The 25,775-nt window shown below is 39.6% G+C and overlaps 1 protein-coding gene across 3 annotated transcripts in view; it reads right to left on the minus strand.

The window, feature by feature from the left end:
• ripk1 (receptor interacting serine/threonine kinase 1) overlaps positions 1 to 24,921 on the minus strand; it is a 38,982-nt gene extending 14,061 nt beyond the window's left edge. For all 3 annotated transcript variants that reach the window (XM_062977670.1, XM_008116317.3, XM_003224386.4), the window contains exons 1-9: positions 24,765 to 24,921; positions 15,772 to 15,974; positions 11,855 to 12,008; positions 10,152 to 10,289; positions 5,892 to 6,120; positions 5,644 to 5,793; positions 5,440 to 5,516; positions 4,940 to 5,033; positions 784 to 1,371 (exon numbers count right to left, since the gene is read on the minus strand). In XM_062977670.1, the coding sequence (XP_062833740.1) occupies positions 784 to 1,371; positions 4,940 to 5,033; positions 5,440 to 5,516; positions 5,644 to 5,793; positions 5,892 to 6,120; positions 10,152 to 10,289; positions 11,855 to 12,008; positions 15,772 to 15,923 (1,582 nt within the window). In that variant the 5' untranslated portion in view covers positions 15,924 to 15,974; positions 24,765 to 24,921. The remainder of the gene's footprint in view (positions 1 to 783; positions 1,372 to 4,939; positions 5,034 to 5,439; positions 5,517 to 5,643; positions 5,794 to 5,891; positions 6,121 to 10,151; positions 10,290 to 11,854; positions 12,009 to 15,771; positions 15,975 to 24,764) is intronic.
• Between the last annotated feature and the right edge of the window lie 854 nt (positions 24,922 to 25,775).

Raw genomic sequence — 25,775 nt, forward strand, 5'->3', positions numbered from 1 at the left:
AAACAAGAAATAAATAGATTTTTTTTCTGTGTCAGGAGCAACTTGAGAAGCTGCAAATCATTTCTGGTGTGAGAGAATTGGCTGTCTGCAAGGATGTTGTTTGATGTTTTACCATTCTGTGGGAGGCTTATCTCATGTTCCCACATGGGGAGCTAGAGCTGACAGACGGGAGCTCACCTCACTCCCCGGATTTGAACTGCCAACCTTTCGGTCAGCAGTCCTGCCGGCACAAAGGTTTAACCCATTGCGCCACTGGGGGCTCCATATATGGAATGTTTTTAAAATGGTGAAGCCAAAACAATCATAAAACAGAAATTAAGACAACTTGTGTACATGGATAAAGATAGCAGTAGAGAGAAAATATGTGGTCAGAGAGATGGATGAGTAACATGGGTGTTTGTTTATTATGAACAATTGGTTAAATGTTAATTTTATAAAAGGATGTATATAGGAAGACATATGTAAACAGTCTGCCGAATGAACGTGGAACGTCCCAAACAGCACATGTACAACCATACATTGTAATTTTGCAGAATTGTATAAAATAAACTTTTGGAAATGCTAAAACACACACACACACACACACACACACACACACACACATTATGGGCCTCCAAATACATTAATTCTGTATTTTTAAACCTAGCTTTAATTGGTGGCTTTCAAAGTTTAAACAAAGTAGATCATTTAAGTCTGAAGCTTGCTCACTCTTGATATACCTAAAGATTACTGTGTGCATTTCCCCATCAAATTAGGTAAAGAGAACAACACCCATTTACTCACCAGTTTGAGTACTGAGGCTTTTAGGTACATCGTGAGGAAATCGATCTATTTCTGATTCTGGTACAGGTGGTTTATAGAAACTAAAAGGACTGGTTGAGTGCGATCTGTACATATCTTCGGCGCCGAATGAACTGAAATTTGAAGGCCTTGCGCCATTAGGACTCTTTCGATCCAATGTTGCATTTCCATTTTCTGGACCTGGCCCAGCTGGTGATAATGGCCATGGCCAAGGAGAGGTATAAGGGCCCCCAAAGGCATTGCTAGGATTGATGCTGGAGCCAGAGTTTGCCTCTTGTGCCCGAGGGGCAGCGGGCCCCTTTGTAACTGGGTCATTGGACACCTTCATCTTCCTCTTTTCATTCCACGCCGCAGCGCTGTGTGTCGCAGAATAGTTCTCTGGCCTGTCCATTCGGCTGCCACGCGTATGGTAGTTCAGCTCATCTTGCAGTTTCCTCTCCAAGGTTACGAAGGGATCGGAGGCATTTTCACAGCTCTCCACAGGTTCATTCTCTGGACAAGCAGAAAACTGGGTGTCATCCACAGTGTTGTTCCCAAGTTGCTGAGAGCTGTGTAGTGAACTGGGAAGATCTGCAAGAGAGTTGGCAAAGGTTCTTCATCCAAATCAGCAAAGGGAAAAGTTACATCTTTGGATAACCATTCCCATAGTCTCCCAGTCACTGGAGATTTTGGGAACTGTAGCTCAAAACTAACTGAGACCCTTTCTACACAGCTGTATAAAATCCACATTGAACTGGATTATATGGCAGTGTAGACTTATATAATCCAGTTCATAGCCGATAATGTGGAGTCATCGGTTTTAAAGAAGAATTTGGCTTACAGGATGCCTGGAGACTACATCACGCAAATAAAAGAGATCACACGTTTTATTCAAGTAGACACAAAAGCTGGTCCAGAATAGATATGATATGGACCACAAAAATGCTAACATCTAATAGTAACAATAATGATAGAATAAAATAATAGATGCAATAATAATAAATAGAATAAAATAATACATGCAATAATAATAATAGAGAAAAATAATAAATGTAATAATAATAGAGAAAAATAATAAATGTAATAATAATAAAAATGTAATAATAATAACAATGTAACAACAAGGAGCCCCGATGGCAAAGTGCATTAAAGCACTGAGCTGCTGAACTTGCAGACCAAAAGGTCTCAGGTTCAAAACCCGGGAGCGGAATAAGCGCCCGCTGTTAGCCCCAGCTCCTGCCAACCTAGCAGTTCGAAAACATGCCAATGTGAGTAGATCAATAGGTACCGCTCCAGCGGGAAGGTAACGGCGCTCCATGCCGGCCACATGACTTTGGAGGTGTCTACGGACAACGCCGGCTCTTCGGCTTAGAAATTGAAATGAGCACCAACCCCGAAGTCTGTCACGATTGGACTTAATGTCAGGGGAAAACCTTTACCTTTTAAAATTAATATGATAAAGGTCTTACCCAGGAGAGATTCAGACCACTGCCTGATGGAAACTAATATAAATCAGAGAGTTAAAAGTAGAAAGTGGAGACTGAATGAAAACTTATTGAGATCAGAAGAAGACATAGAAAAGAATAGAAAAGCCCTCAAAGAATACTTTTTGCTTAACAACACTCCTGGAATAGACAATCAGGTGATTTGGGACGCAAGCAAAGCGGTGATGTGAGGCAATTTCATACAACAAAATGCAGTTAAGAATAAACAGAGAAAACAGAAAATGAGACCAATTCAACAGGAGATAGAAGTTACAGAAAATAAGTTAAAAGTACACCCAAAAGACAACAAACTAACACGAGAAATTGCACTTCTAAACAAGCAAAAGAACTTCAAGGAAAAAGCTCTATTTGTGAACATGGCTGCGATAATGTGAACTGCTTTGATCATACGGATTATATGGCATTGTAGAAGGGGCCTAACTCTGTCAGCACAATCTTAAAGGAGTTATTTATTTATTTATTTATTGTATCAGAAGCATAACCAAGTGTACAGTTGTGATATATTTAAAAATACAAACAAAGTTTTAAAAAACTGAATGTCCTTTGATCAGTAGCTGGCCACTTGGAGTGCCTCTGGTGTTGTTATAAGAAGGTCCTCTATTGTGCATATGATCTTAAAGCAGTGGTTCTCAACCTGGGGTCCCCAGATGTTTTTGACCTACAACTCCCAGAAATCCCAGCCAGTTTACCAACTGTTAGGATTTTTGGGAGCTGAAGGCCAAATCCCCCAGCATCTGGGGACCCCAGGTTGAGAACCACTGTTTTAACAGGTGCAATACTGAGAATGCATCCAATTAAATCCTCCTCCTAAACTTGCTCAGGATTGCATTATATGTATGAGAAATTCATTCAGTTGCCTCCATTTGTAGCAGATTCACTTCTCTGCTCTCTTGCAAGCAGCCATGTTCACAAGTAGAGCTTATTCCTAACACAGAAGATGAGCAAAAAAAAGTATGCTAATAAAGAACCCTTTCAACACTTCCATATAACCTGTATTATCAGATAATTCACATTATCTACTATGAACTGGATTATGAGTCCACACTGCCATATAATCCAGTTCAAGACAGACAATATGGATTTTATATGGCAGTGTAGACGGACCTAAGATGGGGATGATGGGAGTTATACCCCATACCTAAAGAGTGCTGTACTGGAGAAGCTTGTTCTAAGGGTAGTATTACACCAACTCTGGCCCTTTGAATACTGCCATATAATCAAGTTCAAAGCAAATAATCTGGATCTCTAAGAGCTTTATACAGTGCTCCCTCGCTACTTCGCGGTTCGCTTTTTGTGCCCTTGATGTTTTGCGGGTTTTTGATAAATATTAATAAATATTAATGTAAACCATTTATCATGGTATTTTCGCTGTTTTGCGGGTTTCAAACAGTTGAAAATCAACTAACTAAAAGATCTCTCCAGCTACTACAAAGATAATCAACTGAAGCATAACCCTGCCAAGACACAAGTGTGTCCTTTCCATCTACGTAATCATAAAACCAACAGGAAACTGAAGGTTACCTGAGAAGGCCAAGAGCCTGAACAGTTTCAACCCTATATATTGCGGCATCACCTTAGATTGAACACTAACATTTAGGAAACACTGTGTGAACACCAAACACAAATTAGCTGCACACAATAACATCCACCACCACTTCTATCCCACAATGGCCTGCCTCATGCACAGAGGAAGAACTCTTTAAAGCTACAGACAATGCAGTCGCTGTTGCCCGTTTTTGGTCTAAATCTATTTAGCAGTTTGTGATCCCTTTATTTTATCAGTTTTAAACTTATCTATTTATGCAATGCTTTTGACACAAAATAAATAAATAAATCTGGATTTTATAGAAGGGGCCAAAGTTTCACTATTTCTGCTTCATTTGTTCATTCATAATATTGATATGTAGCATTCTGAAGTCAACACTTGCCAACATTTCCCAACATATAAATTGACAATTTAAAATCCATGCAAATTTAAAATAATAAATCATCCTGAACTATAACTGAGTGGAAACCAAGAAGTTTAGGAACTTCTAAATACAGTAGAGTCTCACTTATCCAAGCTAAACGGGCGAGCAGAAGCTTGGATAAGCAAATATCTTGGATAATAAGGAGGGATTAAGGAAAAGCCTATTAAACATCAAATTAGGTTATGATTTTACAAATTAAGCACCAAAACATCATATTATACAACAAATTTGACAGAAAAAGTAGTTCAATACGCACTAATGTTATGTTGTAATTACTATATTTATGACTTTAGCACCAAAATATCATGATAAATTGAAAACATTGACTACAAAAATGGCTTGGATTATCCAGAGGCTTGGATAAGTGAGACTCTACTTTATTAAACAAACAAAAAAAGGAAATATTGTTAGAAGTTACAGCTACACTGACAACTCCTAAAGCAAATTATTACTTCTTGAAACAAATTCCTAAGATCAGGCATACATGAGCAGTGAGGATGTTGTGGACGTCAACTCCTAGCCAGCATGGGCAGAGGTAAGAGAGAATGGGAAATGTAATCTAAAACCATTTGGAGGCCTGAAGGTTCTCCATCTCTGGGATATATGGTATACAAGGGTCCATACCCTTCCCATCAAAACCCACCAGATGAAAGGCATTATAAAATGTTTGAAATAAATAAATACCAGTTTGGGAGCTGTTACTTGGTGGTTCTGCCACAGCATCTACTTGGAGAGACTGCATCCTTTTTACAACTTCAATTGGTTCAGGATACACTTCCTATGCACAAAACAAAATAACAATCAAGCAATAATTTCAAATAAACAGGTATTTTATGGTTAAACAGCTCAGGATACCATCCGTCAAGGGAAAAAAGCCCAATCAATTATATAACTAAGGGTATCATAATTTTGTAAAACATCAGGCTGTGGCGCAGGCGGGAGAGCAAGCCAGCTGCAACCAGCTGCAATGAATCACTCTGACCAGGAGGTCATGAGTTCGAGGCCCGCTCGGAGCCTATGTTTGTCTTGTCTTTGTTCTATGTTAAAAGGCATTGAATGTTTGCCTATATGTGTAATGTGATCCGCCCTGAGTCCCCTTCGGGGTGAGAAGGGCGAAATATAAATGCTGTAAATAAATAAATAAATAAATAAAATTTCTGAACCCTAGGTGTTTGATAACTTACTTTTATCTTCTTCACATCATCTTCAACATACTTTTCATAATTCTCTTGGTAAAATGGCTTGTATATTATATTGATTTCTGTAAAAAAAAAAAAAAAAAGACAGATGAGGATTTTATTTGCCCCCTTTTTTATAGAAATTATCCAAAATTGATGATAAACAGTTAGCTGAGAAGTAAAACTGACAGATCCCTTTATTCTGATTACCTGCAAAAGTTAGGCGTTCCTCTGGCTTTTGACTCCAGGATTGTTTCATTAAAGTAATAATTTCCCTTGGACATTTGTTTTCTACTTCTTCCATAAGTGGCCTCTCCCCGTTAATGATACAAAAGCACACTTGCATGTCATTTACGGCATCTGTAGAGGGTGGTGATAGTGGTAGAAATGAACATGGTAAACATGACTTTGACTAGAAACAGCAGGAGTCCAAAAGATTCTTGACTGCAGACACTTACTCTCGTAAGGCTCTTTGCAGGCAAAAATGGCCCATATTACAATGCCAAAGCTGTAGACGTCGGACTTCTCCACCGGCACAGTGTTGATATGTTCCAAATGCTCTGGAGCCATGTAGAAAAGGGTGCCGGCGTTGCTCTGGGAGCTGCACTTGATCTTCCTCTGCCGGCTGGTCTCTTCTTTAGTCAGCCTGCTCCAGTTTTTGAAGCAAGCTACACCAAGGTCTGCTATCTGCAAGACAAGTTGGGAAACATTTCTGGTGGGAGAAGGACAGAGGAACTGGAATCCAACCGAGAAGACCCAGGATCCTTATGTAAGGCGCAAGCTGGTGAGCAGCCAGCTGAGACCAATCACTCTGACCAAGAGATCATGAGTTCGAGGCCAGCTCGGAGCCTATGTTTGTCTTGTCTTTGTTCTATGTCAAGGCATTGAATGTTTGCCTTATATGTGTAATGTGATCCGCCCTGAGTCACCTTCTGGGTGAGAAGGGCGGAATATAAATGCTGTAAATAAATAATAATAAATAAATATCCTGTTGATTGAGGCATTGTATGAGCATTTCGTTCAATGTTTTCATTGACACTGATTCTCTGCTTCCTGCACAGAGTCAAGACAGCTCATATGGTCCTCCTGCTTTGTATTACAACAGTTCTATGATGTAATTTACGTTGGAGTTCAACCACATACTGCCCAAGTTCTGCAGTCCTCAATGAAGAGTAGTTACCGTATATACTCGAGTATAAGCCGACCCGAATATAAGCCGAGGCACCTAATTTTACCACAAAAACCTGGGATAACTTACTGACTCGAGTATAAGCCGAGGGTGGGAAATGCAGCAGCTATGAGTCAAATTCAAAATAAAAATAGATACCAATAAAATTTCATTAATCGAGGCATCAGTAGGTTAAATGTTTTTGAAGATTTACCGTATTTCAAAGAAAAACAATAAACTAGCTCTATAAGTGGAAAAGTAGGGGCAACAAAAACAATATGGTATCAACAATAACATAATAATAATAATAATAATAATAATAATAATAACAACAACAACAACAACAACAACAACAACTTCATTTGGATCCCATCCTATCTCCCCTTGGGGATTCAGGCCGGCTTCCAACATAGTAACAAGCAAACATTCAATGCTTATATAAACAATGCAAAGCTAAATATAGATCTATAATTATAGATACTAATTTCACATATGCATTTCCCCCTGAAATGTTTGCAAATCCCGTGTGCGTACGCGCACATTTCCCCTACAATATTTGCAAGCCCTGTGTGTGTGTGTATGTATATGTGTATGTGTGTGTGTTTGTGTGTATATATATATATATATATATATATTCATATCTATCTAGACATGTCTATATATATTTGTGTGTTTATTTCCCCCCTGTAATATTTGAAAGCCCTATATATAGGTAGGTAAGAATATATTCATATCTATCCAAACATCTCTCTTTATATAGATATTTGCAGACTTGCAAACATATAAGGGTAAATTCATATATAAAAATAATGTATATGTATGGCTACAGATACACAGGTACATGGATCTATATGTATAAAGGATTTGCAAAGACCTGCAAACATATGAAGGGAAATTCATATATAAAATTAATGTATCTAGATAGATACACATATAAAGGTACATAGAGATGGCAAACACTTGCAAGTGGTTAATGCCTATATATCTGTTAGAGAGTTTAACAAATATTTCAGGGAAAAATGCTTTTATAAGATTAATGAATATATATTTTTCTTCTTCCTGACTTGCAAGGGTGTCTTTCTCTTTTCAAAACATTCCCTTGATTAAGAGCGAGGGAGGCTTTGCAAAAGAAAACACACTGATAAGCCAGGAGGAGAGAGAAATAGATCACATATTGCAAGCAATAGCCTGCAGGCTCTGTTGCTGGCCTTGACCTTGACCCGATTATAAGCCGGGGGAGGCTTTTTCAGCTCATAAATAAGGGCTGAAAAACTCGTCTTATCTTCAAGTATATAGAATAGACTGAGGGAAATCTCCCCCCCTCTCCTGAATGACAGTTGGAAGGTAACTATTTCTTCTCTCCTCTGTTTTTGCTCTCATTCTGATTGGTTGCATTGAATGAATACTTTGCAGGTGCATGCCTTCTGTCTCTGACTTCTACTGTTCATCTTGGTGTGTGCTGGATGTATTGAGATCTCTCTCTGCTTGTGTGTCAGGAGAGATGCAATGCTTAGAGATTTCCCCCTCTCTTTGAACCCTAGAAGTGATGGGGTAGGACCTAGGTCTTTACTACTAAGAAATGTAGATGTTATTTTTGTAAATAAACCTTTTGTGATTTTAGAGATTGAACTCTAGATCTTTTCCTTCTAAGCTCTAAACTATTTACAGCCACACGACACTTCACGCTCTGCTTGCTGTGAGCTGTATGCTCAACTATAAGTATTTTGTTTTTGCATGTTTTGGATGCTCTGCAGTTTTTGGGTAGTTTTCCCTAACACCCAGAAAATCCTAACAGTTTAGACTACAAGAGACAACAGTGGCCCCCCAATTACCCATAGAGTTTAATGGTGATATGTGAATTTTACTGTTCTCCTGAATCTTACTATAGTAATAAGACTGCGTCTGTCTATGTTATGGCATGTTTATATTGGAAGATTTAAACCAAGTGCCCAATTTAAACATAAAGAAAAGGTACATGGTACAGCTATTCGTGGCATATTAGATCAGTAACAGGACTATATATATGTATGTATATACACATATACATACACACACACACATAAAGTAGAGTCTCACTTATCCAACATTTGCTTATCCAACGTTCTGGATTATCCAATGCATTTTTGTAGCCAATGTTTTCAATATATTGTGATTTTTTGGTGCTAAATTCATAAATACAGTAATTACTACGTAGCATTACTGCATATTGAACTACTTTTTCTGTCACATTTGTTGTATAATATGATGTTTTGGTGCTTAATTTGTAAAATCATAACCTAATTTGATGTTTAATAGGTTTCTCCTTAATTTCTCCTTATTATCCAACATATTTGCTTATCCAACGTTCTGCTGGCCCGTTTATGTTGGATAAGTGAGACTCTACTGTACACACACACGCACACACATATATATATATCAAACTGTGTCTTGATTTGTTTCCTGTTCGTTAAATGTTATAATTGACATCAATTCTCCATTTTAAAATTTCACGGCATATACATTAACATCATGTATAGTGTGTTGTAATCCTCTATGTTGGAATAAAAGGTTATACAATTTTAAACAATATTCAGAGCTGGGAATTCACGTTGATTAGCTCCTGCTCTTTTTTTTTTTTAAAAAATCATGCCTATATGTAAAACTGGCATTGGCACAGGCTTGCTTGTTTATCACAGTGGCATCTGGATTCCTCAATTAAAAATAAGCTGGTTTATTAGAATCCTGGGTACTTTCACAGGACATAATTATAGTGCTATATTCCACGTTATCTGCAATATTTAGACCTCTCTGTCAGTGAGGTCTAATGCTCTATAAATCCCTTGCTTCTACAAACTACAAATCCCTCGGTTCCATAGAAAGCAGTTACATTGAATATTCAGGAAGTCAGAATTATTAGTTACCTCGTTCTGTGATAATAATTTTGAACTGTGTGAAGTGCCAAACAATGGTATTGCTTTGCTTATTGAGGGGCCCTCCAGACAGGCCCTTTATCCCAGCATCGGATTTCAGGTTTTCTGTTTATCCCAGATTATGTGGCAGTGTGGACTCATATAATCCAGTTTAAAGCAGAAAGCCTGGAATCAGATCCTGGAATATAGGGCCTGTCTGAAAGGGCCCTGAGTTATTGTCTGCTCATCTAACTATATAGCAGATGAAATTGTGTTAGCTTTTTTTCATAATAAATGCAGAAAGCCCACCTAACTATCCTGCTTCATTCCACGTACTTGATTATATTTTCCTCCCCACAACCCAGCTGATACTAGAAATGAACAAGGAGGGGAGAAACAGGAGAAAGCAGCAAAATATAGTGGTATATGCTGGAAAAAAAGAGAGTAGGATTTGCTCAGAGCTTAGAAAATCTCCTTTTTGGGCTACATCCTCTTCTTACTGCAATGACCATTATCATTAAAATTATTTAGCCCCCCCCCCCCATTTTTCTATGCCAAGAGGAAAGTACATATTTAACAAACCCAGACACCTTTTCAGTTTAGCAGTAAAAGTGATATACCACTTTTGACAGGCTAAGCCAGGAGCACTGAACTCACGGTACCTTGATGTGAAAGTCTTCATCTACAAGGATGTTTTCTGGTTTGAGGTCCTTGTGCACTAAGCCCTGCTCAGTTAAATAAACCATCCCTTCAATTATCTCAAAGATGAAGCGTCCTTTCAAGGGCAAAGGAATAGGAGTCTGAAACAGAAAAAAGAGTAATACATTTCAAAATACATGGTTTCCCTCATAGGAATAATATTAAAATCTGATGGCAAATCAGCATAAAGAACTTAATATTAAAAATGTCCGGAGTCAGGATGCATCTGCACTGTAAAATTAACTACAGTTTGACATCACTTTAACTGCTATGGCTCAATGTTATGGAATCATGGGAGTCTTTAGTTTTCACAGTTCAGAGTACTAGAGCCTTATCAAACTACAAATCCCAGGATTCCATAGCATTGAGCCATGGCAGTTAAAGAGAATCTTAAAACATATTATATAAGTAGACTTTTATACAGCATAATTCGGATCAGTTTCTATACACTTCTCCTGATTTCAGTAGTTGCTTAAACTTTCCATGTTATTTGAAACTTTGGATCTTGCATGTAGAGGAAATAAATAAATACATACATATGGTCTCTCAGTTTTTGATTTACGGTATTATGACTGCAGAATAGAAAGTGTATTACATATTTGTATATTTTAAGTTGTATGCTGATGCTTTTATGTTAAGCAGCTTTAAGTCTCCTGTGGGAGAGATAAAGCGGGGTATAAATAAATATAATAATAATAATAATAATAATAATAATAATAATAATAATAATAGGTAAAGGTATCCCCTGACGTTAAGTCCAGTCATGTCTGACTCTGGGGGTTGGTGTTCATCTCCATTTCTAAGCCAAAGAGCCGGCGTTGTCCGTAGACACCTCCATGGTCATGTGGCCAGCATGACTGCATGGAGCGCCATTACCTTCCCGCCGGAACGGTACCTATTGATCTACTCACATTGGCATGTTTTCGAACTGCTGGTTGGCAGAAGCTCGAGCTAACAGCGGGCGCTCACTCCGCTCCTGGGATTTGAACCTGCAACCTTTCAGTCTGCAAGTTCAGCTCAGTGCTTTAACACACTTTGCCACCGGGGCTCCAAATAATAATAATAATAATAATAATAATAATAATAATAATAATAATAATAATAATAATAAATATTCGAACCCCTTCATGTAGGGTTTGCAACATCAGGATTTTCAATTCCTTATCCAACGTACAGTTGTGAAGAAACTATGTCCCCACAGATGCTTAGGACTTTGGGTGCATCTATACTGTAGAATTAATAATGTTTGATATCACTTTTACTGTCATGGAATCATGAGAGTTCGGGTTCCAGTATTATTTGGCAGAGAAGAAAAAAAATCTCATAAAACTACAACTCCCATGATTCCATAGCATTGAGCCATGGCAGTTAAAGTGGTGCCATGCTGCATTAATTCAAGCCCAAGGCATTGTGAGATTTATACTCAAAAGATATTTGGAGAGACAAAGTCCCTAACATTTGATGTTAGTTTGTCATTGCATTCTAAATACATCCTGATCCATCATTTGGGTATTACATGTTCAAACCATTTTCACTGCAACACTGAGAATATCAATGAAAACAACCGTCAGGCAGTCACCAACATGTTCAATATAATTTTCTATTTTTTATATGCTATTTCCAAATAACATCAATTTCTCTGCAAGTAATCACTCGCTCTACTCACTGCCTTGAGTACGGACATCAAGTTTCCTCTGGGTAAGTATTCCATCACAAGGGAGTAGTTCCCATCTTCCAAAATGACGCCCAGAAGCTTGACAACACGGTCATGGTGTAATTTGTGCATAATTTTGCCTTCTTCTAGAAGAGAATTATTACATCTGGAAAAGAGATGCTAGAGAGTTATCATGGAGCATGACTGTCAAGAACAGACAAGGACCACAGGATTGTGGTCACTCACTTCAAAAACTTGATTTATCCATGTGCACAGGATCAACCCCAATACATGATGGCAGGCAGCAAAGGCACTGCAAGCTTTTGCAATCTCTAAGTACCTTTATATGTGTATCTATCTATATACATTAATTTTATATATGAATTTTCCCCTCATATGTTTGCAGGTCTTTGCAAATCTTTTATACATATAGATCCATGTACCTGTGTATCTGCAGCCATACATATACATTATTTTTATATATGAATTTACCGTCATATGTTTGCAAGTCTCTGCAAATATCTATATAAAGAGAGATGTCTGGATAGATATGAATATATTCTTACCTACCTATATATAGGGCTTGGAAATATTACATGGGGGAAATGAACACACAAATATATATATAGAAATGTCTAGATAGATATGAATATATATATATATATATATATATATATATATATATATGGCTTAAAATGTTGTAGGGGAAATGCACACACACATACAAAGAGAGGGGTGGATATGCAAACATTTCAGGGGGGAATGCATATGTGAAATTAGTAACTATAATTATAGATCTATATCTAGCTCTGCATTGTTTATATAAGTATTGAATATTTGCCTGTTACTATGTTGGAAGCTGGGCTGAGACCTCATGGGAAGATAGGGTGGGAACCAAATGAAGTTTTATTGTTGTTGTTATTATTATTATTATTACTATTATTAGGTTATTGTTGATACCATATTGTTTTTGTTGCCCCTACTTTTCCACTTATAGAGCGAATTTATTGTTTTTCTTTGAAATACGGTAAATATTCAAAAACATTTAACCTCAAACATTTAGCCTCAATCAATGAAATTGTATTGGTATCTATTTTTATTTTGAAATTTACCCGTCGCTGCTGCATTTCCCACCCTCGGCTTATACTCGAGTCAATAAGTTATCCCAGTTTTTTGTAGTAAAATTAGGTGCCTCGGCTTATATTTGGGTCAGTTTATACTCGAGTATATATGGTATATTAAAAATGATTAAAAAATGGTCCCCAAAACCTGGGTCACCTTATCCATGAGTCAGTGCTGAAAAAGGATAACAATTATAACATCTCAAAAAGTTCTGTGCTCCCTGAAATTTTGTGTGCTTGAAGTGGGAGCAGAGTGGTGGTGGCCATTTTTAATAGGGGCTTAGTAGTTGAGGCTCATGCAATAAAACCCCTATTAAAAATGGCTTTCACTGCAAGGTGACACTTATACAGTAATCCCATATTAAAAACTGTAGCTGTCTCCGATCTGCAAGTGCCCAAAATGTTGGGTGGGCAGAATTTTTTGGGCAATCCTCCTTTTCTATTGAATGCTGCTCAGGCTAAAAAAGAAGATGGGAAGGGAGAGTTCCTTTCTTCCTCCAATTTGGAAAAGGAGGATTAATGGGATGGGAGTGCTGATTCCAAACCTCACCACATGAAGATGAGCTTCTCACCTTTTCCTCTTCTCGCTTCTTTCACATTGCATCCCTAACAGAGGTTGCTTTTCTTGTTGTTCTTCATCCCTCCACTTGCTATATGTCCCTAAGTTTTACCCTGGACTTATCCATGAGTCAAAGTAAATTCTGTAATTTTGGCCCCCAAACTGGCTCTTTGTTGATTTGAGATCAACAAATATATGCCATGCTATGACTGTTACGAATATATTATTCAATTACGCTATGTAACATTATTTTTGTTCCTGGGTTATAAATGTCATTTCCTAATTGGTTCTATCATAAGAACATGGAAAAGACTTATTAAACTGCAAAAACTTTATTTTTGCAGGACATCCTGCAGCACATTTTGCTATAATCTTTCAATGAATATCTCATCGAATCTCAATCAATTCAACATAGTTTGTGGCAGCCACAAAAACAAAGTTTCTGGAGTATAACAACTACTTTTAAAATAAGCATTGCACAACTGAGCAGGAAATAACATTTTCAAACCAGGAACATAATTTTTTTTTTCAAATTTACATAGTGTTATTTCTATGCCACTCTTAATGATTGGTCACTATGTCCCAGCTGCCTTGGGCTGAGAGGAACTGCTATTTTAATTTTCCACAATGGAGCACTTTCTTAGAGTAAACTGGAATGCTGGCTTTCCCAGACCCAGAAGCCTTGCTCGTACTGAAGTACTGCTGTTAATAATACTACTAAACAAAGCTGCTGGTGACCCTCTGATGTGCAAGTAGGTGAGGGACACCAAAAGAGCAAATCATTGAGGCTCCCCAATGAAAAGATGTGACATATTCATCCTGCAGCAGAGGCTGATTGGGACACAGTTAAGGCTAGAACAAAAAGTGATACACAGACAGCAGTGAGTTTTTCTATGGCATCTCATTTGAAACAACAGGAGACTTTTACTTGTTAAATCCAATAAATTGTCAATATTCATTGATATAATATCAATGAAAATGAATTATTTAATGGACTGAATTTAAATTAAATTATGTGTTTTCACTAGCTGGAAAATAACAGCATAAGAGAGCTATTATCTTGTTTGTAGGCTTCTCTAGAACATTGGGTTTGCCATGGACAGAGACAAGAAGATAGGGTGATCCGCCAAGACTCTTCTGGTGTTTTATGCCATTTTATTTGGTAATTTCCAGCAACAGAGTAAGAGTCAATTGACAGTCCAGTGAGTTTTTGAGTGATGCCAATACCATTTTATCTTACTAGGCAGTAAAATGCTGTGCTAGCCCTGCTTAAAAGAAATCCTAGAAAAGCCAACAGCAGAGGCCATGTCAATCCAAAGTTAAAGGATCCACCAGTATTCAAAAAAAATCTTTAAAAAGAACTTGGATTTCAAACCTGATTATTATTTGTTAAACATCACGGATTTTCATTTAGAAAGAAATGAAGATATATTATTTTTTATATAACAGCAGCAGCAAGAGCCTCAATAGCTCAAAAATGGCGTACGAAGGAAATTCCGTCTGAAGACTCTTGGATCATCAAATTAAGGGATTACATGGACATGGACACTATGACTTTTTTATTACAAGACAGTACAAAAAAACAAAGGACAGATTGGACACCAGTCAAAAAGTTCCTACAAGAAAAACGCCACATTACCTTTGAGTAGATTGCTTTAATGACATTAGTCATGCAAGGAAACAGAGAAATGTGGAAAGCAAGGAAGAGAGCTTAGGAAATATGTGCTATAATTTCAAGGAACTCTAAACCCTGTGGAATTGAATGGAAGTCACTTCCCATTGCCTGGTTATTTCCAAATTATTTTCCTTTCTCAATTTTTTTTCTTCTTCTTAATTTTTTATCTTTTTTTCCCTGCCTTACTTTTCCTTTTTCATCACTAACTTATCTTTCTTTGTATCTATATCTTTTCTTGCCATTCTATTTCTTCATTCTATTTCTTTTCTTCATTCTATTTCCCCTTCCCCTCACAATTGCAATTAGCAATTATGTTTTTGTTTTCGTAAATCCTGTTGAAAATGAATAAAAATTACTTTTTTAAAAATCCAAAGTTAAAGGAATTGTCCAAGGTGCTGGGGTAAGACTGAATGAATGAATGGGATAGGATTCAACATGGGTTGGATTACTGACATGGAAACCACTAGCCCTCAGTGAAAGTTAGGGAGAATCCAATCAGATAAAGAAGGACCTGATCCAGCCAGTAATCACCAGAAACTTATTGGTGAGCTTCCCTCGCCTTTCTGCAACTTACTCTTTGCGTTGCGGTCCTGTGTATACTGTTTTTAAGATCACGAGTCCATGGCTCTTGTGGGAACATAATGAAATCATTCCAAATCCACCAGCGTCCAGTTGCTCTTTGTGCAAAAGGTCTGCTGAACTCATCTGGATATCAACCAAGGACATGTTTGCAATTCACAAGGCAGTTCACCAACTCATTGAATGAAAATCCAGGGCCTGCAATATGAACATAACACACAAAATGTTACATGCTCTTTTTCCACTGCCAAGTCCAGAGCAGTATGTATGTATTTTGTAATAATGAAATGATATACCAAGTTTAAATAAGTATGTCCAGGGCTGCTCACATAAAATAGGTGTAACAAATGCACAATCAAATGACAATGTAATGAAAACAACCATCACAAAAAATAACACCAGAGCTTAAAATATCCCATCCAGTTAGATGGCTAAAGAACACAAAAGGATGGTATTTGTATGGTACTGTAAATAATAATAATAATAATAATAATAATAATAACCTGGCTATGGCTCACGAATGGGACCCTGAAGAAGGAGACAGAAGGCTTGATCCTTGCAGCCCAGGAGCAAGCTATCAGAACAAATGCAATTAAGGCCAAGATCGAAAAATCAGCTGATGACCCAAAATGCAGACTGTGCAAGGAAGCTGACGAAACCATTGATCATATCCTCAGCTGCTGTAAGAAAATCGCACAGACAGACTACAAACAGAGGCACAACTATGTGGCCCAAATGATTCATTGGAACCTATGCCTCAAGTACCACCTCCCAGCAGTAAAGAACTGGTGGGATCACAAACCTGCAAAAGTATTGGAGAATGAGCACGCAAAGATACTGTGGGACCTCCAAATCCAGACTGACAAAGTTCTGGAACACAACACACCAGACATCACAGTTGTGGAAAGGAAAAAGGATCATTGATGTTGCCATCCCAGGTGACAGTCGCATTGACGAAAAACAACAGGAAAAACTCAGCCATTATCAGGACCTCAAGATTGAACTGCAAAGACTCTGGCAGAAACCAGTACAGTTGGTCCCAGTGGTGATGGGCACATTGGGAGCCGTGCCAAAAGATCTCAGCAGGCATTTGGAAACAATAGACATTGACAAAATTACAATCTGCCAAATTCAAAAGGTCACCCTACTGGGATCTGCAAGCATCATCCGAAAATACATCACACAGTCCTAGACACTTGGGAAGTGTTCGACTTGTGATTTTGTGATACGAAACCCAGCATATATATCTTGTTTGCTGTGTCATAATAAAATAATAATAATACATTTCTATACCAACCTATCTCCCAAAACGGACTCAGGGTGGTGAATAACAAAAGATCGGCAAATATTCAATGCCTAGAAACATAACATAGAAAACACTTTGAATAATAAACAATCAAATGAAGTCGGAAGTGTGATTGGCCCTTTGAGGAGGGATTTGTTTAAGGGTGGTATGATAACAGAGATCTTCTTTCCATTGAACACATAGTAAGGTAAAGGTTTCCCCTGATGTTAAATCCAGTCATGTCTGGGGGTTGGTGCTCTTCTCCATTTCTAAGCCGAAGAGCCGGCGTTGTCCGTAGACACCTCCAAGGTCATGTGGCCGGCATGACTGCATGGAGCGCCGTTACCTTCCCGCCAGTGCAGCACATTGGCATGTTTTCGAACTGCTAGGTTAGCAGAAGCTGGAGCTAACAGCGGCTGCTCACGCCGCTCCCGGGGTTTGAACCTGGGATCTTTCAGTCTGCAAGTTCAGCAGCTCAGTGCTTTAACACACTTTGCCACCGGGGCTCCTTATTGAACACATACCTCTAGTTAAATGCTGTGGGATATACATGTAAAGCAGGTACCAATCAATTACAAATCACCACTAAATTACATTGAGTCAGACCACTATCTTCCTAAATTGACCAACAGATGCTCTTCACTGTTTCACATAGGGTTTTTCACAACCCTTTCCTAGAGATGCCTGGAAGTGATCCTAGGATCTCGGTTCACAATGTCAGCTCTCTGTCCAGCACCACATTTAATCCCTCGCAGGTTTCCCATTCATTTCAGTCTTCTGTTATATATAGCCTTTGATTTGTCTATGATAAAACATTGGCCCTTCAGATGTTAGATGTTAGTGTTATTCATGGACTCAATTAATATGTTCTCTCCAGGAATTTCTAGGTTCTCAAGAGAACCTGGAATACCTAGAGATTCCTTGAGAGAACGTATTAATTAAGTCAATTAATAACACTATCTGAAACAATTTTTGTTCCTGGGTTATAAATGTCATTTCCTAATTGGTTTTATCAGAAAAACATGGAAAGCAGTTTATTAAACTGCAAAAACTTGCTTTTGTGGGACATCCCGCAGCACATTTTGCTCTAGTTTTTCAATGAATATGTCACCGAGTCTTAACCAATTCAACATAGTTTGTGGCAGCCACAAAAACAAAGTTTCTCAAGCAGAACAACTACTTTCAAAGTAAATACCACACAATTAAACAGGAAATAACACTTTCAACCCAGGAGTTTTTTTTCCAAATTTTGTTACATAGTGTAATCAAATCTACACAAGTGAAAGACATGAATATGGAGGGCTGTCTGTACTTGCATTACGATTATCAATAAAGGCTGAGAATGTAGGCAGATGCTCAAAATCTCCATTTCAAATCTACAACTGGTCTTGGTACTGCCTTTAGACAGAACAAGTATCAGGCAGTGGATACAGAGAAGCAGTGAGACATCCTCTCACTGGTTTCCACTTTTGGAGAAAAGTTATGTTGGAGGACAGTCTCCCCACACTAGAGTTAAAGACTCAAGTGCCAATTTGGTGAATCCCAGTCCATTTTTTCATCATGTCAAAAGCGACTTAAGAACATGCTGCAAGTCGCTTCTGGTGTGAGAGAATTCGCCATCTACAGAGATGTTGCCCAGGGGATGCCAGGATGTATTAGCTGGGAGGTTTCTCTCATGTCCCTATAAGCTAGAGCTAACAGATGGGAGCTCACCCCATCTCGCAGATTTGAACATGCAACCTTCAGGTCAGCAACCCATACCACTTTTCTCTACCCCTGGGGGGGGGGGGGGGCGGACTCAAAGCGGTTCACAACAAAGTAAATGGTAAAATTCAATGTGTCACAAAATATAAAATACAACACATAACTAAAATAGCATATAAAAATAGATTAAAAGCAATAAATTAAATAAACTATAAAACATCAAACATAGACAACAGTGGTTCTCAACCTGTGGGTCCCCAGATGTTTTGGCCTTCAACTCCCAGAAATCCTAACAGTTGGTAAACTGGGTGGGATTTCTGGGAGTTGTAGATCAAAAACATCCAGGGACCCCAGATTGAGAACCACTGACATAGAACATTGGACATTGCACCAATTCCGAAGTTATCATGGCTGCTTCATCTCACTCTCCAAATGCTTGCATAAAAAGCCAAATTTTACATAGAGTCTCGCTTATCCAATGTTCTGGATTATCAAACACAATCTGCCCCTGGCCGCGTCCACAGCTGTTTCTCTAGGCAGCAAGGACTGAACTTTTTACGGATTTAATTTCCGACAATGTTGTTACTATAAGATCATTTTATGCAATTCTATATTTATTAGTAGTCAATTTTTTAGAAGCCAATGTTTTTGTAGTCAATGTTTTCAATACATTGCAATGTTTTGATGCTAAATTCATAAATACAGTAAATACAGTAATTACTACACAATGTTACTGTGTACTGAACTGCTTTTTCTGTTGATTTGTTGTAAATCATGATGTTTTAGTGCTTAATTTGTAAAATCATAACGTAATTTGACATTTAATAGGCTTTTCCTTAATCCCTCCCTATTATCAAACATTTTCGCTTATCCAACTTTCTGCCAGCCTGTTTATGTTGGATAAGCGAGACTCTACTGTAGTTTCCTAAATGCCAGGAGGGATGGGGCTGATCTGATCTCATTGGCAAGGAAATTCCATAGCCAAAGTGCCACCACTGAGAGGCCCTGTCTCTTGATCCCACCAGCCGTGCCTGCGAGGGCGATGGGACTGAGAACAGCACCTTCTCAGCCGCTCTTAAAGCTCTAACTGGCTCACAAAGGGAGATACGTTTGGATAGGTAAGCTGGACCAGAACCATTTAGAGACTTATGGGCTAAAGCCAGCACTCTGATATGTGCTTGGTAGCAAACTGGCAGCCAGTGGAGCTGGCTCAGCAAAGGCGTTATATGCTCCTTGTACGTCCCTCCAGTTAGAAACCTGGCTGTCCCCCGTTGGACTACTTGAAGCTTCCGAACAGTCTTCAAAGGCAACCCCACTTGGAGTGCATTGCAATAGTCTATTTGACATGTAACAAGAGCATGGACTACCGGGGCCAAGTCTGACTTCCCAAGGTACGGGCGCAGCTGACACACAAGTTTTGTGCAAAAACTTCCCTGGCTACCACTGAAACCTGGGGTTCCAGGTTCAGCGATGAATCCAGTCGAACTCCCAAGCTGCAAACCTGTGTCTTCAGGGGAATGTAACCACATCCAGCATTTACAATGTTCATTCACTACTTCGCGGTTCACTTTTCACGGATTCGCTGTTTTGCCGTTTTTCAAAAAACTCTAAAAGGCTATTATAAATCATAAAAAATTACAACTTACAGCCTAAGGAAGGGAGGAAGGAGAAGCCAAAGGGAGAAAAAAGGACCCCAAGTAGCAACGGGAGGAGGTGGCAGCGATTTATCAACACACAATGGGTTGATAAAGACTTAAAATAGTGTATCACTACTAAAATAATGTAGGTAAAGGTAAAGGTTTCCCCTGACGTTAAGTCCAGTCATGTCTGACTCTGGGGGTTGGTGCTCATCTCCATTTCTAAGCCGAAGAGCCGTCCGTAGACACCTCCAAGGTCATGTGGCCGGCATGACTGCTTGGAGCACTGTTACCTTCCCGCCGGAGCGGTACCTATTGATCTACTCACATTTGCATGTTTTCGAACTGCTAGGTTGGCAGGAGCTGGAGCTAACAGCGGGCGCTCAAGCCGCTCCCGGGATTTGAACCTGAGACCTTTCAGTCTGCAAGTTCAGCAGCTCAGCGCTTTAACACACTTCGCCACCATATAAATATTAAAATAAATATAGCTTCCCTACTTCACAGATTTTCACTTATTGCAGGTGGTCCTGGAACCTAACCCCAGCGGTAAGTGAGGGAACACTGTATACCCTGTTTGGCCTTACGACTGACAAGGAGTACCTCTGTCTTGTCTGGATTCAATTTCAATTTGTTCTCCCTCATCCAGGCCGTCAAAGTTGTCAAATACCAGTTCAGGACCTGAACAGCTTCCTTAGCAGCAGGTGGAAAGGAGTAATAGAGTTGGATGTCATCTGTGTACAGATGGCATTGAATTCCAAAGCTCTGAATCATCTCCCCCAGCAGCTTCATGTAGATGTTAAACAACATGGGGGACAGGACTGAACCCCATGGGACCCCACAAGACAATGGCTGTGGAATTGAGCAGGTGTCGCCCAACAACACCTTCTGGAAATGATCCTCCAGGAAGATCCAGAGCTACTGTAACACAGTACCTCCGAGTCCCATTCCCGTGAGGCATCCCAGAAGGATACAGTTCAAAACAGATAATCTGTATTATCAGCCTTGATATTCTGGATTATATGGCAGTGTAGAAGGGCCCTACAATTCTAAGTTCCATCTAAAGGAAAACTTCCTTCCACACAGCCCTACATCCCAGAATATCAAGGCAGAAAATCCCACAATATCTGCTTCAAACTGGATTATCTGAGTCCCTACTCAGATAATGTGAGATTTTCTGCCTTGATATTCTGGGATATAGGACTGTGGGGAAGGGCACATTGTTGGCTCTTGGCAACTAGACGGTGTCCCAAGCTTCCCATTCCTACCAGCCCATTATGTTGCTGTGTGCCTTTGGTTTTCAACTTTTGACAACCCTATCATGGGAAGCAGAGGCCCCACGTGGAACAGCGTGTTAAAAGTGCTGAGCTACTGAACTTGCGGACCAAAAAGTCACAGGTTTGAATCTGGGGAGCAGAGTGAGCACCAGCTGTTATCCCCAGCTTCTGCAAACCTAGCAGTTCGAAAACATGCAAATGTGAGTAGATCAGTAGGTACCACTTCGGCAGAAAGGTAATGGCACTCCATGCAGTCATGCTGGCCACATGACCTTGGAGGTGTCTACGGACAACGCCGGCTCTTTGGCTTAGAAATGGAGATGAGCACCAACCCCGAGTCGGACACGACTGGACTTAATGTCAGGGGAAAACCTTTACCTACCATGGGGTACATCTCCACTGAAGAATGAATGCAGCTTGGCACCACTTTAACTGCCCCTGGCTCAATGCTATGGGATCCTGGGATTTGGTGTGGCACCAGCACTTCTCTTTGGCAAAGAAGGCCAAGGTAGAAATTAGGAAAGGTAAAGGTTCTCCCCTGACATTAAGTCTAGTTGTGTCCAACTGTGGGGGTTGGTGCATCTCTGTTTCTAAGCCGAAGAGCAGACGTTGTCTGTAGACATCTCCAAGGTCATGTGGCTGGCATGACTGTTACCTTCCTGCCAAAGCGGTACCCATTGACCTGCTCACATTTGCATGCTTTCGAACTGCTGGGTTGGCAGAAGCTGGGGGTAACAGCAGGAACTCACTTCGCTCCCTGGATTCAAACAGCCAGCCTTTTGGTCAGCAAGTTCAGCAGCTCAGTGGTTTAAAATCACATCTGATTGTGGTTTATGTGGTTTTAATATGTTGCAAACCGCTTTGGGTCCCATGAGGGAGAAAAGAGGGATAAAATCCTCCCTTCTTTGCATATTTTCCATTATTCTTTTGCTGCTGGGAGATCTTCCTAGTTACAGCATAGGAGCACTTAAATGGCTGTGTGCTGTTAGAGTTCAGAGGTGCTGCCTTCACCCGCTGCAGTCTCATTTTCTTCTATTGATATTCTGCTATGCTATTGAATGTAAAGAAAGTTTTGACATTGAGTGGTCTCTGTATCCCTTTCCTTTTGCTGATTCAAAAGTGGAGTGGGAGCACTATGTACCTGAATGCTAATAATATCAGGCCCTGGAACTCAAGATGACAAATAAATGTTAAAACAAATAAAGATGAAAGTTCACATGATTGAAACATACAAAAGTTGTGTTGTCGAAGGTTTTCATGGCCGGGATCACAGGGTTATTGTATGTCTTTCGGGCTGTGTGGCCATGTTCCAGAAGTATTCTCTCCTGACGTTTCGCCCACATCTATGGCAGGCATCCTCAGAGGTTGTGAGGTATGGATAAACTAAGTAAGGAAAGGAAAGAATATATATCTGTGTAGAGTCCAGGGTGTGTCAAGAGTCCTTTGTCACTGGGAGCTGTCACTGGGAACATTAATGCTCGCTCCCAGTGACAAAGGACTCTTGACACACCCTGGACTCTACACAGATATATATTCTTTCCTTTCCTTACCTAGTTTATCCATACTTCACAACCTCTGAGGATGCCTGCCATAGATGTGGGCGAAACGTCAGGAGAGAATACTTCTGGAACATGGCCACACAGCCCGAAAGACATACAACAACCCATACAAAAGTTAATTACAGGTTCAGTATCCCTTATCCAAAATGTTTGGGATGAGAAGTTTTTTGGATTTCAGGATTTCTCTTAAATTTTGAAATATTGTATTTGCACATGCAAACACACATAACTTGAAAGTTATTTAATATAATTTTTAAACAATTTTGTGCATGAAACAAAGTTTATGTACATCGAATCATCAAAAAGTAATGGTAGCACTTTCTCAGCCACCTATGTGGAGAGTTTTAAATTTTGGAGTAATGTTGGATTTTGGAATTCTGGTTGAATTTTGGATATACAGTAGAGTCTCACTTATCCAACATAAACGGGCCAGCAGAACGTTGGATAAGCGAATATGTTGGATAATAAGGAGGGATCAAGGAAAAGTCTATTAAACATCAAATTAGGTTATGATTTTACAAATTAAGCACTAAAACATCAAGTTAAACAACAAATTTGACAGAAAAAGTAGTTCAATACACAGCAAAGCTATGTAGCAATTGCTGTATTTACGGATTTAGCATCAAAATATCACGCTGTATTGAAAACATTGACTACAAAAATGTGTTGGATAATCCAGAATGTTGGATAAGTGAATGTTGGATAAGTGAGACTCTACTGTACATATACAATAGAGTATTATTATTATTATTATTGACACAACGACGTTGTATGACACAGCAAACAAGATAGATATGCTGGATTTCGTTTCGCAAAACCACAAGTCGAACACTTCCCAAGTGTCTAGGACTGTGTGATGTATTTTCGGATGATGCGTGCAGATCCCAGCAGGGTGGCTTTTTGCAGTTGGCAGATCGTGATTTTGTCAATGTCTATTGTTTCCAAATGCCGGCTGAGATCTTTCGGCACGCACCCAGTGTGCCCATCACCACCGGGACCATAATTATTATTATTATTATTATCATTATTAACCCACTCGCTACCGAGGCACCTGCCAAAGACCTTGCCAAACTACAACTCCCAGGACTCCATAACATAAAGCCATAGCAGCTGAAGTGGTGTCACACAATGAAGATGCACCCACTAAATTTCCTTGGCAAGAACTGTTTTTCAGATGGAGGTGAAAGCAACCCAAGGCCCACCCAATGAAGGCGATGCCTCCATTGGCAGGATGTAACAAAAGGGCAAGAGAAACTCGACTTAAGAAACTTAGTTTCATTTTCGAAGGCGTCTCCCCCTCCTCGGCCCTAAACACCAACTCAAGGAGGAAGTCTCCCACGGCCAACCCAAGAATCAGCTATGGCGTGGCCCTCGATCTATGTATGGGGCGCCCATCCAGTGAGAGGGGCCACTTCCTCGTGGGTCCTTGAAGGGAAGTTCCATTGGGAGCGCCTTGGGACGCCACTTTCTCGAGAAACGGAGGGAGAAAGAAGAGGAAGAAGCAGCAGCAGCCCCGACGGCGCCTTTACCTTCTCTTCGCCCTCTTTTCTGCTCATGGAGGGAGGCGATCCTACAGATCGGGACCCCTTTCCTTCCTTCCAAGAAGGAGGAGGCGCGCCTGGATGGCTCCCTTCTTCCTTCCTCTTTCGCGGAAGTTTTCTCGGGGCGGAGTTTCGCCCTGACCAAAGAGCACGCCGGGTCTTTCCCAGCCTATCAGGCTAACTTTTCCTTTTTTTTCATTTTCCCTGCTTCCAAAAAAGGCTGGCCTTCAATGACCCAGACAGGCTGCACCCACACTGCAGAGGTATTATCTTTTGACACCATTTGAACTGCTGTGGGACGGTCAGAGTTGTAGTTTTACCCAAACTTAAATTCCCAGGATTCTATCCCAAGTGGTGTCAACCTGCAATCATTCCGTAGTGTAGATGCACCCACAGGCTGCCTGATTGCACTGAAATCTTTCAAGGAAGGCTTAGCGTGCATCGCCACTGATGAATTTTGCATCGCCCGGGCTGTGGCGCAGGCGGGAGAGCAAGCCAGTTGCAACCAGCTGCAATGAATCACTCTGACCAGGAGGTCATGAGTTCAAGGCCCGCTCGGAGCCTATGTTTGTCTTGTCTTTGTTCTATGTTAAAAGGCATTGAATGTTTGCCTATATGTGTGATGTGATCTGCCCTGAGTCCCCTTCGGGGTGAGAAGGGCGGAATATAAATGCTGTAAATAAATAAAATAAATAAATTTTTATTTTTCCAATAAGTGTTTATTGGCCTATATTGGCATCTATCTATCTATATATACAGTAGAGTCTCACTTATCCAACATAAACGGGCCAGCAGAAAGTTGGATAAGCGAATATGTTGGATAATAAGGAAAGATTAAGGAGAAGCCTATTAAACACCAAATTAGGTTATGATTTTCCAAATTGAGCACCAAAAACATCATGTTATACAACAAATTTGACAGAAAAAGTAGTTTAATACGCAGTAATGCTACGTAGTAATTACTGTATTTACCAAGTTAGCACCAAAATATCACGATGT

The sequence above is a fragment of the Anolis carolinensis genome, chromosome 4 (assembly GCF_035594765.1).
Source record: "Anolis carolinensis isolate JA03-04 chromosome 4, rAnoCar3.1.pri, whole genome shotgun sequence".
In the NCBI taxonomy this organism is placed as follows: domain Eukaryota; kingdom Metazoa; phylum Chordata; class Lepidosauria; order Squamata; family Dactyloidae; genus Anolis; species Anolis carolinensis.